The sequence below is a fragment of the Bombus impatiens genome, unplaced genomic scaffold (genome assembly GCF_000188095.3).
Source record: "Bombus impatiens unplaced genomic scaffold, BIMP_2.2 scf_0279, whole genome shotgun sequence".
Classification (NCBI taxonomy): domain Eukaryota; kingdom Metazoa; phylum Arthropoda; class Insecta; order Hymenoptera; family Apidae; genus Bombus; species Bombus impatiens.
The window spans coordinates 721,698-738,052 of record NT_176698.1 but is presented as its reverse complement, the minus strand read 5'-3'; the positions used below and the strand labels follow the sequence as shown (position 1 = coordinate 738,052).

At 40.8% G+C, this 16,355-nt stretch overlaps 1 protein-coding gene across 4 annotated transcripts in view; it reads right to left on the bottom strand.

Annotated features, from left to right (window-relative positions):
• Window positions 1–138: 138 nt before the first annotated feature.
• LOC100749084 (synapse-associated protein 1) overlaps window positions 139–16,355 on the bottom strand; it is a 96,615-nt gene continuing 80,398 nt past the window's right edge. For 2 of the 4 annotated variants that reach the window (XM_012384706.3, XM_003488856.4), the window contains 3 exons: window positions 14,001–14,140; window positions 8,666–8,836; window positions 139–3,404 (listed from right to left, as the gene is read on the bottom strand). In XM_012384706.3, the coding sequence (XP_012240129.1) occupies window positions 3,226–3,404; window positions 8,666–8,836; window positions 14,001–14,140 (490 nt within the window). In that variant the 3' untranslated portion in view covers window positions 139–3,225. Of the gene's footprint in view, window positions 3,405–4,608; window positions 7,102–8,665; window positions 8,837–14,000; window positions 14,141–16,355 lie in introns of those variants that run through there. The other 2 variants (XM_012384707.3, XM_024367103.2) reach the window with 2 other exon arrangements.

The following is a 16,355-nucleotide window of genomic DNA, read 5'->3' as shown; positions in this document are numbered from 1 at the left end:
TACACGACCTTTATTGTTACATTCCGCACTTATATTAATTATTCTCTTAATAATTCCGTAATTAATGCTTATCCTCCTTATATTCTCATTAATATTCATAATATATTATCATACTTTCAATGGAGTCAACAACATATATATATATTTTTTTATTTATTTATATTTTCATATGTATATTATGTATATCATTTTATATATACGTATCGGGTTTACGTTCATTCTTATGAGTGAATGCACTGTACCATAGGATAGTTTTTATTACACAATTCACAGAGTCGTTTTGAAATAGGGGGACTGCCGAAGTACACCATGATGATTCATTTTTTCTTCATACTCATTTTTTTTTTCATTTTTTTTCTTTTGTTGTTTTGGCCATTGAAGGGAAAGACGTTCATTTATCGACATGTACATATTATTATATATTACTTTCCTGATCCATCGTTCTGGCCGCCCAAAAAGATGAAGGACTCGTCGCGAAAATGTACTTTTCCTCACGTCTCATTGTCAGTCGGGGCAAAGAACACACATAAAACGCGGTCTCTACGGGCGCTTGTAACATGTCGCGCGTACAAGAAATATAACACGAGAATCGCTCCATGAACGGAATCATAGAATACAATAATGTACAACAATTTGTCAACGAAAGACACGTTCAACGTCGCGCCACAATTTGCCTATATCTCTCGCGTTCCTTCGATGTTACCTCGAAAGATAAATCACACGATTACCAAGCGTCTCGGTTTTTAACGTGCCCATATACAACGTTTACGTACAACGCGCGTTTCTGTCTTTCATTAACATTTTGACGAACTTAGGCCCGATTAATTGCGATAGCTTAACGTTAATATATATATCTCGTACAATATACATATATCGACCTAACGACTAGTGCGAATTAAAAACTTCACAGCGAGCTGGGTGAAACACGCGCACACGGTGAACCAGCGTTGAGTTCAGAATCAAGTCTTCCTTAAAGGATTCTACTTCCTTTTTACGAATCTCTAAGCTAAATAAACGTATTTCATTATTTTTCTTTTTCTTCTTTTAAATATTACTCTCAAATGCATCGAATCAGTCGGTCGATGCACGCACATATAGAGGTTAACATAGAAAACGTCTGGGAAGAATTGACGAAAGATCTGGACTCAACATGGCGGCGCACGCAAAACGATCCTCTTCCGAACCGGAAGTGCAACGATTTCATACGAATACGATGCTTACTTCTTTTGACCGTTTCTCTTTTCCTTTTCTCGTTCTTTTTTTTCTCCCAAATATACGATCGTTCGTATCATCGTTTCTCTTCTCTCGACCATAGTTCGCATCGATAGCAAGTTCACCCTTCGCCTTGTACAACAATCGAACGTTCTAATATTTTCTCATCGATCGCAGAGCGTACACGTGACGTTGCGAAGGCGCGCTTTAACGAAGATAAAACATCGTGCCGTGAAACGCTAAACTTGATCCAACGCGACTTTTTTTCTGGTCTACGAACGAGAATTGTTGTTTCGACCCGGTTTGTTCGACGAGGTCGAGGAAATAATTGGACGGCATGTCGCAGAAAATCCTGTCGAGAGATTATTTGTTTCCTATCATCATCGATTCTTGTTAATTAGTGCTATTGGTAACTCGAGCCTTTATACGTCACGCGCTCACTCCAAATCGACGTTAACGCGCGCTCAACGATATTAGCGCGGATATTGCAAACACGTAACACATATTAGGATGAGCTTCAACCTAAAAATACAACGTACGTATTTCTCGTGGCGCAACATTAACAAATGCGCCTCTGTAATAATAGTAATAATGACAATAATGGCAATAATAATGTAATACTAACAAAAACATCAACGTAAGTCAATCTTTATCAATTTCTTTTCTCCATTCGCGATTTCTCGTCGAATCGATTTCATCTTTGGCATACAACATCCACGATCAACGAACAACGACAGGGGATCGTCGCGCGTGAAAGCGCCTGACCATCGTTTCTGGGTTGTTTTTCTCTCTTTTTTGGGGAAAAAATATAGCCGACGATACTCGACGATACTCGTTCGAAACGGTGTCCTTCGGCACACGGCAGTGTAATGTGTCACTTCGGATAGTCGTCGATCCTTCGAACCCGATGAAGAAGCGTTCAACAAATTTTTCTCTTCTTTGATTTTTTTCTTTTTATTTATATATAGATAGTATATTTATATATTCCGTAGCACAGTGCATTTCGCGTAACATTACATAATACGCTCGATGTTGAAAGTAACATACGTTTATTTATATTAATTCTTTTCTTTTAAGCAATAAATATAATTAACGATCGATATTACAAAGGGGAAAGCTTGGAATTTGTTTTTCTTTCTTTCAACTTGTTCTTCTGTAAATCTTACATAGTCGCCCTTGTGATCGAGAGCGAGTCGTTTAACAATTGACATAAGTGTAGCGTTAAAGTTAAATCGTCTCGTGTGCACACCCGTTCACCGTTCTACGGTTTACGGATCATCGATGGATGGAATTATCGACGGAGGTTCGAGAAGCGAGAGTGATCGACGAAATAATTCTCTTTTTACAACCACCGTAGTACAACTTATCTTCTCGAGTTTCCTTTTTTTCCCCTTTATTCTCTCTCTCTCTCTCTCTCTCTCTGTTCTTTCTCATCTTCATCGTGCTCGAGGATCGCAAACGTACTCACACATTGTCGAGGAAAACACCCCGTCGAAGAGGAAACGAGGAACAGGCTCCTCTTCCCCTTCAAACTTTTTTTTCTTCCGCTTTCTCTCCCCCTGCTCTCGCTTACAATCCTTTTAACAAAGAAAGAAAAGAAAAACAGAAAAGAAAAAAAACTCAGATTAAGTCTCATTCCCTCTCGCGTTTCCTTCCTCCCTTATACACATTATTACATCGTCACATCATTCGACGCAGCATCGACGGTCTCGAACATCATCGACCCACCCACAAAAAGTCCGTTCCTCCCTTTATGGCGATGTCTGAACGATCGCGAAAGAGGGGCAAAGCTGAAAGCTGAAAGGAAGCGGGAAGAAGACAAGATCCCCCTGTTCTAAGAGTCTTTCATCCTTTGCCCCTCTTCGAACAATCGGAGGAAGATCTCCGCGAAGGAAAGACGCGACAATCCACCCGGTGATCTCACACACTCTCAATCTCCCTTTTCTAACGCAGGATGATCTGGAAACGCGACGAGATCGCCACTATCCGGTCCACCGCGAACAATCTCTCGGCTCACTTGAGGTCCTCGTCGTCCTCGTTGGCCAGCAACTCGTCGATCTGTTTCTCCCAATCGTCCTTATCCAACGCGCCGCTGTTTCTGATCGGCGTCGCGTTGCTGTTCCTCTCCTCGTTACCTGTTACTACCTCGTAATCCTTCAGTTCCGCCTCCAATTCGCGTTCCCAATCTTCTTCTGCGGAGATTCACAAGCAGCGTTGTAGGCTAGTTTCAAGCGGGCCACGCGGCCTCTTGTTCGGCGCGTGTCAGTGTCGGTGTATGCACCGATGAGTCCGCTTGGGTGTAAGCGTGTTCGTGTATGTGTGCCGTTTTTAGTTTCCCTATGTGTTGGTGTCTGTGTATTTCAGTGTGCATGTGTATTAGACGAACGATTTATACGAATACAGTAGTACATGTGTGTGTGTGTGTGTGTGTGTTCTTCGTGTGTTACAGATGGCAAACGATTTTCCACGCGTACAATCGAGTTGTTTCAAGAGCGTGTGCTCCGGCCGCCCGTTTCTCCGCATCGATCTCGCGACACGCCAGTCCTTGTGCCTCAGTGTATCGGTGTGTCGGAATTTAATCGTGTGCCTGTGTTAGTGTTAGTTAGGACGGGGGCGTAGTAGGTTGAGCGGGAGAAAAGGGGTGGCGAAGGGGAGTAAAAACTGAAACCACACACAAGAATAGAGAACCGAGTAAAGTGGGGTGAACGCGAAACGGAACCGGATAGACGGGTTTCCGGCGTGTCTCGCTACGCTTTTCCTTTCTTCGTTCGCGGCGTACGCGGCTGCTAATACTTCTCTGCAAGGTTTGACATGGCCGCGACCATCCTAGTTCCCGTACACGTTGTATCCAAGATTCTAACGCGAGTAATCTTGTCTTCTGTCGGTCGAAATCACGATAAGCGACGTACGTTCGCCAGAGTTTTAGTTGGAAGAAGGCGAAAAGGGACGCAGTCGGAAGCGGAAGCAACCGCGGGACGCGAGAGAAACGCGTCCGACTCGATCGATCCAACCGCGAAGAAACTACGTTTCCCCTTTGACGCGATTAAATCAAATACGCCCACTGGCCGTGGATTCTATCGGGAATTACGTGAAACGCGTCCTGAAATTTCCCACATAATCCGTTCGTCGAAACTTGGTCGATCATCGCGAATCGTCATCCCTCTGTACGAAGACCTCTGTCCGTGCCCAAAAGTTTCACCTTACGAACTGCACCGTGTACGAATTATCGTTATTTCCAGCGTAAATTCGTTCCGGACTGATCGAACGAATTGTTTTCACGCGTCGAACAGAGAAAATTGAGTTAACCAAATTTTTCATCGGAAACTCCATACTCGTTCTTTCTTTCTCGCATACACGCTCTGTCTCTATAACTAGCTCTAACAGGCTGTGTGTGTGTGTATATCGATTCGTCTTTACATGCGCTCTCCATGTCAAATCTAGTTCGACGTTCGATAGCACACCGCGACTACATCGAGGCTTCGCGTTCGTGCCACGGTCGTTTCTATTATTTTTACTCTCTCTCCTTTTCGTCGATTTGTTTCTACCGCGTACTGTTTTTTTTTTTATTCTTTCCTTCATCTTGTATCTCTTTTCGTTTTCATTTTTACTTTTTTTTTTATTCTATTTATTTCGAAATCAGGTGCACCGGTGCACGTGCGGATTTTCTCGCGTGCTCGTTTACGCCGCTTAAGCGTCCGTCCACGTGTAAACAACCTCGCGTATAAATTCATTTATTTCCGCTCTCGTTTCCGCGTTTCACGTTACCTCGTCTCTCTAATCGTCAACGTCGTGACGATTTCCTTCTTTCGTTGCGTTATACGTCTGCTCTTTATCTCCCTCTCTCCCCCACACACACTCTATTTTTTAGATTTAAGCGAAACGTCGTTATCCGATATTTTCCTTTTTTTCTTTTTCTGTTTCGATACGCATGGTTTTTTGACATTCGTTGGAACGTGGACGCGCGCATAAACGGATTGCCCCCGGCCGGTTGTCTTTTTATCTTTCGCGCGATAACTCTCTGTTAAATTGGTTTAATTGAATCGGAAGGAAAATCACTACGAGGACTACACCCACGAGAGACGAGACGAAAGTTTACACCTCGATCCCCGTTTCATTTATTTATTTTTCTTTTTTTTTTTTAGGTTTTCTTTTAAAACACGTATTGTCATTCAACGAATTTGTATATTTTTTCTCTTTTTCTTTATTTCGTCTTAATTTTTTTACGGTAACATTTAGTAAATTCTTTCTGTTGCCATCGCTGTCTTTTCTTTTCGTTTAAATATTTTTCCTTTGTAAGAAGAAGATACCAACTACGATCGGCAGATATTTTTTTCTTTTATTTGGCTATTTATTTCTTTCGTTCGAGTAACTGCTTGATAGCGCGTTAATTTCGCGAAAGAGCCATTAGCATTATTTCAAGAGTCACAGTTTTCGCGTCGTCCTTCTCCTCTATTCGCGCTACTTTCTCGCCGATCTTTCTCATCTCCCTTCCTTACCTCCTTCTTCTTTCCTTTTTCTTTCCTCCTACGTTATGTGTTTAATGTTTTCCTTAACGTTTTACAACACGGAGAGAATCGACAAGAGACAATATTTATTGATTAAGAACGAAGACAGACAGACGACAGACAAACGGACAGACATACAGACATTTAATCAAGTTTTTTTTTTATCTTTGCTTGTGATTTTATTACGATTTTTCATTTTGCGTATATTACGTACCCTTTTCCTCTTTTTTTTTTTGTGTGTTCTTCTATTCATTTTTTACCAAAGGTTCTTTCGTTTCTTCTTTCTCACCCTCTTTCTGCCACGTTCTTTCCTCGAAAGAATCGTCCTCTCATTCTTTCTCTCCCTCACGCACCTATTACACACGATCTCGCTATCTCTTTCTCTCCCTTTCATTCACGCTCTTACTCTCTCTCTCTCTCTCTCTCTCTCTTGCTCTCCCCTCAGCATGCGTATCATTAATCGCGTGTCACTACATCGCTATCATCGATATTTAACGCGTCGTTTCTTGTCACGTTTCAAATCCGACGTGTCTCCTGAAACGCTGCCTTCTACTCGCGGTTTTCTTATTATAGTCGTCTATTCTCCCCAATCCCTCCCTCTAACATCTCTCTATCTTTTCTTTTCGTGTTCGTCTTTTCTTCTATCTCGAACGAAGTCTCGAGTCGAGCGTCTATCAAAATTAACTATCCTCGGAAAAGAACCGTGTGGAAGGGGCTTGGTCGTCGGTCACTTTGTTCGAATCAAACTGAACGACCAACAGATATCGTCAATTTAATAAATATCGACGGAGTACAGCGACGAAATGATCAACGACGAACACGACGACGATAAGCCACGTTGACGACAGTCGCAGTAAATCACGGCGTTGTAACTATATATATATCTATATGTATATATATATAGAATTACTATCGATCAGAACGAAAACCGCGTGACGTAACCCACCCCTAAATCGTTGATCGTCCGTTACGCGTGGCACGAGATCGCGTCGACGCGTAAGGGTTTTTGGGAAACGATAACGGAAGAAACGACAACGAAAAGAAAAGAACGAGAGGCAGCGAAGGGAGAACGAGAAAGCAAACCGAGGGAAATAAAACGTCGAGGATCGTTGGTCGCGTGAGAACGTCCCCGTTCGTAGTGTCAAGTTTGGGGGAGCGGGTGGTAGTCTGGGAGCAGTTTAAACTTGATAGCAACGAAAAGTTAGACGAAGGAGAAGAAGAATTCGATACGAAAAATGCGACGGAGGGTTAGAGGAGATGGTGGACAAGAACCGAAAAAGCTCACGTCGGTCTTCGAGACGGGGAAAGAAGCTTGTCGTATTTATTTCTGAGGGGTGTGCTTTGGATAATGCTTTTTTATCGGGGGGATATTCCTCTTCTTAGGCTGTTGACAGAATAGAATGGAAAAGCGGTCGTTTAGTCACATCGGGCATTATAAAACTCTAAGTGAGAGGCGAGCAGGGTTCGTAACACATAGAGAACGAGAAACAGAACGTAAACTCTTTCGAGGAACATACGTAAATCTGATGAATGAATTTAATAAAACATGGACAGGGACAGCTGTATATCCTATACGAGCAATTCCTACGAGTAAGAATGATAAAGCACACTGATAAGGAAAATGTTAAACGCACGAAGAAGGGATAAAAAATAGATTAAAAAAAGAGAGAGATAGAGAACAAAGACAGAAACGAGCACATATAGAACTACTGACGTGACGCAACGTGGTTAGCTAGAACGCTGGTGAAGAGAAAGGTGGAACATCGACAGATCGATTATTATTCGAACTTTCAAGTTCATCTATACGAGTATACTCACGAAGAATGTGTTTCTTGGACACCTTGTGTCTTGGGCATAGATCGCTTGATCCAAGAGGAACTTTTCTTTTTTTTTTCTCATTTATCTTACGAGTTTATTTTTCTTTCTTTTGCACGGCAAAATGTTCGATGTTCGTTTCCATAGTATAACCGCGATGTGGAAATTTCGTTTACTTTCGCTCGTACGCCGATCAATAGATGCATTCATCGAAATCGCGCACGAGCGAAACAAAAAGGAGAATTCGTTCCTCTTCGAACATATATACGGATACATGTAGCTCTTGTTCAAAAATTTCGTTGGTGGTCGTAATGAAATAACTGGCGCGGCACATCTTGTCGAATATTACGTTCCGGTGGCTAATCGCCAAAGGTGCGTGTACAGAACAATTTCGAATCAACGTGCATCGCGCGAATTCTTGTCAAGGAAGGTTCGATCGAGGACGTTGCGCGAATCAGCAAAGCACCGGCACTTCGTGGCAAATGGCTCATATAATTTTTTCCTATTTTCTATGTTCTCCAATTATTATTACCATTTTCATTCTCGAAACACTGCTACTACCAAAGGTATAAAATTAAGAAGATTAAGATGAAAAGATGTACGCAAAAAGATACGCGACACAAGGGAAAGAAATTTTCACCCATGATATATCGTAAATCAATCATTTTACACGATACGTGTAATACAAATTTATGGATGTACGAAGTAAACGAATTTCTACATATATTTTCAGATTGCTTTCAAATTTGATCAATATAATCACGATAGCCGTGTTTCATTACGGTGTTAATGAAATTTCAAAATATTTTACATAACACGTACGTAAAAGTTTTCTATGACGAGAGATTAAACACTTTCGTGAGTCAATGTATTTCCATATGAATCGAGATTTTTCACTATCAAAGTTATCTTTACACCTCGCGTAATTAAACAAAAAAAAAGAGAGAGAATGAAAAATAACATATGCGTAGCACTTACAAAAAAAAAACCTTTGGTAGTTGCAGTATTAAATATAGTACGAGTAAATATTAGAAGTAATTAACGACCATGCCACGAGTTAGCAAAATCGTGTTCCATGTTCTATACAATTGTTGGCAGAAGGCAGAGTTAACGACGACCAACGATCAACTAACCTTTAGGTGGCTGCATTCCCAGTTTTTTCATGCCTTCCCGGACCTCTTCGAGGTCCGTGTCCGAGACCCTCATGCTATCGGACACGAATTCGTGGCCTGGCGAATCGGCCAACGCGCTGTTACTTCCGGTCATCGCTGTTCCGCTGCTTTCCTGGCCAGTGGTCACTTGAACTGTTCGCAAGACAACACTCACGGCTAAACTAGAAGGGACGGGTACCGCCTAACAGCTAAAAGCCTCTAACAGCTCTACTACGTTCGTTAATATGCTGTTTGCTAATTTTCTAATTACCTATCGATCGAACTAGCTAATTGCTGCTCGTTCGTGCGGTGCGCGTGTCATTTATCGATTTAACTGTACAAAAGCTTGCTGCGCTCTTTAGTCTAATGTAATTCTAGTATCTCAATAACTAAAAGAAATAAAAATAAAGCTTCTGCTTTAACCCTGCTACCGTCTTTGAACAACACGATGCTTGATATTTTAGTATAATAATATTTCAATGCTTTGAACAAGGAAGATAGTTCGTTAGGTGAATCTGTGTGGAAGAGATAGCGATGAAAAGGTAGCAAGTAATTTCTTGAAATTCAACGATATCAACGAAATGAGAATAACGATATTAAAACGATATAAACATAATTAAATCGATCCTAACGATATTAATAAAATTCAATAACGTAAATCGACTATTTTCGTGAAAATATTTCCCCTTAATACGTAAAGAAAAATCGAAATAAAATCGAGATGAAGTGTCACGCGTATTAACAAGGATTCGTTGATAATTTCTTTGAAATTAATTTTTTAACGATAAAAGAAACCCGATCGCATCGAGGATGACCCAAAGAGCGTAGCAGGGTTGACGAAAGGAAAGAAAACCGAGCAAGAAACGAAGCTTTATAAACAGGGAATGTGCACAAATATCAAACTCAATCTCGAACGAACTCTCGACTGCAAGATCATCGAATTTCAAGCGCGACTTAACCAGACGCCAGGGCATTAACATCCTCCTCGCAGTGATTTGACTTCGAACAAACGGAAGTCGTCGTTGGAACCGCGGCGAAGCCGTTGGCCGGGATCGAATTCTCATTTCGCGAAAGAGAAGAGGAAACCGGGCAGATGGAAATGGTCGACAGAAAGCAGAAGGGGTGAACAGCCCCTGAAGATGGCTTCGAATTCTCATTCACGGGCGATCATTCTCAGGATCAGACAGTATTTCACCAAACTATTCACCTTTCTCTCCCAGGGGCTCCTCTCGTATTTCGTTTTATCCGGTTCGTTCACCTCCACTCCGGATGGAATTCCATTGTTTGTACGGATTTCACCTCCTGATTCCGCAATTTCGACTCCGGCCAACGGTTTGCGCTTTCCCGAAAGCCTTTTTTTATCAACGTGCTGACGAGCTCGATTTTTCCAGTGGATAGAGCGTATTATTTTCGTGGAACATCATCGTCGTTTCATACTGAATTAACTCGAATTAATGCCACGCTCGTAATTCGAAGTGGCCGATGCACTGATGATATAGATTTTTCGATTTGAATAACTATCGTGGAATTTTTCATCGCGTTATTATCCACTTTACGTATTTTTGCTAATTTATATGTATCATCGGTGGTATCAAATAATTTATTTGTTCGTTTATTTAGAGATAAACGGTGTAAATCGCCATTAACGTACAATGTTAGGAACGAAGTGAAGCACGTAGGAAACAGTACGGACTACAACGGGCGTGTAACAGTCTGTACAAAATTCTGCGAAGCTAGTTTTTCAAGCTATCGATGCTAACGTCGAAGAAATCAAAACAGGGGCGGTAAGAGCTCGCTGTATTATTGTATGCGATTTACTGGGTCCGAATTCACGAGTAAGCATCGATAACGGTATGGGGAGAAAGGATCTCGTGAATCCAAACGATCTGGTCGGGGTATACAAATTTATAAGTTCAAGAAGCTGGGGGTAAAGAACAACGCTGTCAATAATAGACCCGCAATCGTGGTCGGCCCGGAACATACTACTATACGCGACGAATTTCAGAAACTTGTATCGCACCATTCTATCGAGCTGTTTGTATTTAATTTGATTTTCGGCGCATATTCTAATTGATAACGTAATAACTTTATTCGTATCCTTTTTGAGTGCCAAAAATGTAAATATAGTGTCTATATTTTGTTGAGATATGTATTATTTTCTGTGCTTAGAGATACTTGGGGCTGTGGGAGATGTGGGGCTCGGTGTGTCGTTCATATCGGTTTTAGTCGGTTGGAGTCCGACACTACCACGCCGCTTTCCCCAGAAGCGGCCTGGCGTCTGTGCGGATTTCCTCCACGTAAATATAAAAAAAAGAGATACTTGTATGTGGGTACCAGTGAGTGGAGGTATGTGTGTGCGCGGCGTCTCGAAAACAGATGAATGTAAACTATTCAGTCGGTTAACAGTCGGGTATAGAAGAAAGTGCCGAGACGCGTGCGAGTGTGTATCGATGAATATACAAGAAATCGTCCATAAAATAAATATATAACTATTCTAATATTAATCCCAAGTGTAAATTTAGCGTTCCTGTAACGTTATTTCGGCTTCAAAGATCCACAATTCTCAACAATATATATTGACAATATACATATTGATCGTGTAAAGGGTCTATCACGTACAATAACGTCGAGAACCTTAAATACCGGAAATAATATTGACCGTCTGAACCTTTTTTCGCATAAGATCTACAATGTCGACGAAAAGTATTTGTACACCCGTAACTTCCTAACGAAGCGTTTCTAAATCAAGTTCTACGATTTCATTTGCACGGTATCATATTTTTGTAATCATACGAAACTACCACTGAACGATACAAAATTTATTACAATTGGGTCTAATCAACCGTACGTACATAAATACACTGACAAATGCAGCGATGTAAAAATACTTTCTGTACATGACACTTTTCTGATATTTAATATATAATACTTCTTTTGTACATATTCGTCGTATATATTCCACGTATATGATAAAAAGTTCCACAATATCGTAAAGAACGATGAACCTATAACACGATAAAACAATCATCAGTACGTCATACAAATTTTCCACGCTAGGATATTCACAGCATCGATGCGACTATTCATCTCTTACACGATTCATCAGCACGTTGTTTGTGGCTCGTCGACGAACAGATAAATCTACACGACGCATCAGGCTCGGAAATGTGCCATGCATGGTGGTCTTTCGGAGAACGTCGAGCCGTCGATCGAACGTGAACCGTGTGCGCACGACACCCATAAACGTTTCCTCTGGTCTCGATCGTGGTCGATAGGTTGATCGCGAAGGATGTCGTTCGCCAGGCGCGGTGGTTCACCTCGACGTCGAACGAGCGAAAAATCCCTTCGCTTCGATCGGAAATTACCGTACTAGTCTTGGAGCGACGAGGAGGACGTCGAGTCAAGCGGCTCGAAATTGCGATGCAAACTAATATAAGAGGCAACGAACGTGCACACACCGAGGAAACGAACGAAAAGGGTTCGCGTGTGCACGCTTTCAAACGTAGCTCGACGATCGACCCTTTACGCAATGTGACGTCGATGGCTGGATATCGAATCGCGATGCTTCGTGCTTTTCTCTCCGCACTTTTGTTATTTTTCATCCGATTCGTTTCCTTTTTTTATTCGCGGTACTTTCGGCGCGTGACTTTTATGCGATCGCGCGAAGCCGTTAAATCGAGAAAGCAACGCCGCTGTATATCCTCTGAAATCGTTCACCGTTTAAACCGACCGGTATATAAAAGCCACGACCAATTTGCCGACTCTGTTTCGTATCGATTTCGATGGTAAAAATTTGATTAGCTAATCCCAGTTACGCGAAATCTATCTCCGGCTATATGAAATATGTATTTCATTTAACTCGCGGCCGATCGAACCTCGACCCCGTTCCTCTGAATTATGCAACGTCTAACCATCATTCTACTCTGCTTTCGTGATTTATTATCTTAAGGTTAACCAAATACGAAGCAGGATATCCGGTTTTGAATTGATAGCCATCGAGCGTAGTGTTTCGTTCGATCTGACCATTTAAAATATCTGCGTTGCTTCAAAGAATTGCATGAAAATGTAAACGACCATTTCACCAAACGTCTATGCATCGATGAGAGTCGATGAAGCGAAATTTAACTTACCTTTGCTCCATCCTCGGAATTGTCTCAATAAAATCGCTCGATCTTATGGAAGAGAAAAATACAGACGAAACGCTACTAACTACTGGCTGTGACCATTTAATGAAACTGATGATTGTTCTTTCGAAAAACAACGCAGATGTTCCAAATGTTCGAGGAACGCGTCGAGCGTTACACAAACGAAACACTTCTGATCGAAAGGGTCGAACGATAGATTCGATGATAATGACGATGATGATATCGTATGATAAAAATACATTAACCCCTTGACGCATAAATTTTTCCTCGATTTATTAACGAGAACGATGAAATCTTTCGTAATAAAAACAACGTATGGTTACGGTGGATGCCTGTTACGCGATCAGTTTCGACAAACGAAACAGTCGCTTTTATAAGAATCTGCAACCTCGTTCATGAATATTAAGGCCTCGTAAAAAATATAATAATCAACGTAGAATAACGTGAGTTATCAGAGGAACGATTAATCAACCGAATTATGTGTTCGTGCAATATAATGATTTGGAATATACAGAAATAATTTGCGGAGATGTTTGCAAGAATCGAATAAAGCTAACGAATTGATGATTATATATGGATACCTAAAATATTTCCATCTAAATCTCGCTAAGAGATAATTCCAACTGATTTAATTAGAAAATTCGACGACGTTCGTAAAAAAATTCCAATTTTATTCGTGGAATTATATACAGAATGCATGAAACCGAGGAATAATAGATGCTGTGGAAATTAGTCGAGACGACAATTTAGAAGGGAAATGTATAATTATTGAAGAATAATCGAAAAATAAACGAAGAAAATAAAAGAAAAACAGTCTCTTACCAATTTTTAACAATTATCTCGTCCTCGTTAAGAGTCTTAGCATCGATCAACGAGGGTGTCTATATGTATGCAACTTTAAAAATAGTTGTCGTCAAAACGACAGTTCGTTAGAGCACACATCCACTGTAATCACGGCCTTGCGATGCAAATGGATCCACGCTATGTTTTTAGAAGACATATAGATATCTGATTATATAAAATATCGCAGCTCGTGAACCCGTAAAGGCCAATGATTAAAATAACCGAGTAAACTAAATGTGCGTTAAGTGGTTAAACGAACGATAATAATGTTATAAACGATAATAATATTGGATAAGCGTGAGAAATGGTTGCACATAGGTTCGAATTACCTTCAGGTTGATCGACGGTTCCGGCGGAAGTCTGATTGAGGTTGTTCTCCGTCTGGTCGGCCATTGTATTCAGCTCGTGGCTTTGACGGAGAACCGATACTCGGTAGAAGTAGTTCCGCCAGAAATTCTCTTCTGATATTCTGCACGATACAGATGTCGAGTATTAATTTAGGGGCGCGAATTCGTCCAGAGTCTTGCTAGCAGAGAAGCCACACGACTTCCGGTCAACCGTAATCGAATGTCGCTTTGGAAATTGCCAATTAACGCCAGCCACCGTCGACTGATTTAATTTAGTCGGTGGGTAAATAACACTGATCGTGTGTTATCCGCGTTTCCTCGTACGTAGAAACGTGGGAGCTCGAATGCGTATTGATCTTCCGGAGATTGATAGGTGCGTCTTGAAATAACTCGCAATTAGAAACTCGCTTCCTGAGCCACTTCCGCAAATTTGACAAGTTGGAAGAGATATGTCGTAGCTGATAGCGGCAGAGGTATTTTATGGTTGAAGTTCACACGATATAGTTCACAGTTGATATACGCCAGTGATGAAGATTCGATGTTGATCGCTCGATCTTCGTACGTTTGGTTCGCTTTCTCAGTCACGCGATATTGTACACTGCGTAGCGAAACGCGTGCTACGTGTAAGGTAAACGCGTAGATAAACTCGCGAATGGGAACTTACGTAGAAAGTCTACAAAGAACGAATCTAAATTCTAAAATAAAATCTCCTCGTTTGAATCTTCGTTTGCGAGAAAATCAAGCTTTTGAATGGACAATCACGACAGATTATTGTACGGAGGAATAATGTCAAAAATCTGGAATAATATCTATACTTTCGAAGCCTTGTTTACGAGGAAATCGAATTTCAAAGTTTAACAAATGCACCTTAACTCGATTAATTCTCAATACCTTGCGAGGTGAACGTTGGGTGGGACATTCTAAGTACGAAACTAAATAAAAAATGTAAAATAAAATTCACTTGAAGTTTTGTACCACGCATCTTGCAATACTCGCAACAGTTTCATTTCGGTAGATACGACATTTCCCGCTAATAATAAAAATTCGTATGTTCTATGATGCGAGACGATTGCGAGAGAAGCGAACCCACGTGTTCATGTATTTTTAATGTATTTTTAAGAGAGACGTGTAAACTATAAATCAATTTCCATCGTTAGACGCGATCAACTGAAGCGGAGAATAAATTTACGTATCAACTATGACAACCATCTGAATACTAAAAGTACCTGTGGTTTGCGATACAACGTAGCCTGTCCGTAAGTTTGGCGATCTCTAGAGGAAAGTCAGAGAGAAGATTCGCAGGGGGAATTCCAGAGGGATTTTGCAGAGATTTTCTCTTTGTAAAGGTTTCAGAATGATTTTGGTTCTAGTTGGTTGAGATGGAACGGAGTTAGAGTGGAATTAGATGTGGAGGGCTCGAGTTAATAGAGGCTTGAATTTGAAATGACGGAGGAATTTCCGTGCCCCGAGTTTGAATATAAAAAGTCTGTTTAATATTGCCGAAGAAATAAGGAGATTTGTATCAAGTTTTTTTTCGACGAATAGTTTTTGTTAATTATCAGGGTGTCTCATTTTATCCTTTTGTACGCGACTCTTTTTGATATTGTTGTACACAGAATTGTTACTTGTTATTTCGTTATATCAAATTATTTAATTCATTAGAGTTAAGTATGTGCAATCATCGTAAATGGAAGTTCAAAAGCACGGGCTTTATTCAATTATGTGCCTGACGTTTCCAACAGTACGTTTTAGCATTTGGCTGAAAATTATTACTGTGCGCGTATGTGTACGATGCACATGTGTACTCTCCAGATACTTTAAACACTATTACGAAAGTGGAACTTGCTATTATTTTAAACAAAATAGACAAATACACTCGTCTTCCTCTGAAATCAAATATTCCCGAACAATGATATTTGTTAGTGAAAATAACTATTTCTGTTATCTCGTTAATGGAATTGGAGAAAAATAACACCGATTCTTCTAGTATTGAATATATATGTCGGGTTTACATTAGAATCACGGTTAGGGGCGTGAAACGAATCTTCCTTTGGATTACACGTGTCGCTATGCAATAGAGAAGACTTCGACTAATGCAAATACGATTATCATAGAACTGGACAAGTAACCGTGGTAATTAGATACTCGAGAAACTAATGGCAATGATCTTAGGTTCAATAACGAATCCGCGGTCGACGGAATGATAGATGAACGTGCTCACAAAATCTAAGTCGGACGCGTAATATTCACGGGTCGTAAGGGCTTACTCTTTTCGTCGATGAGATCGCGAGAGAGAATGAATTTCCCGTTCCGATGATGCCACAGAGGAAAACTATA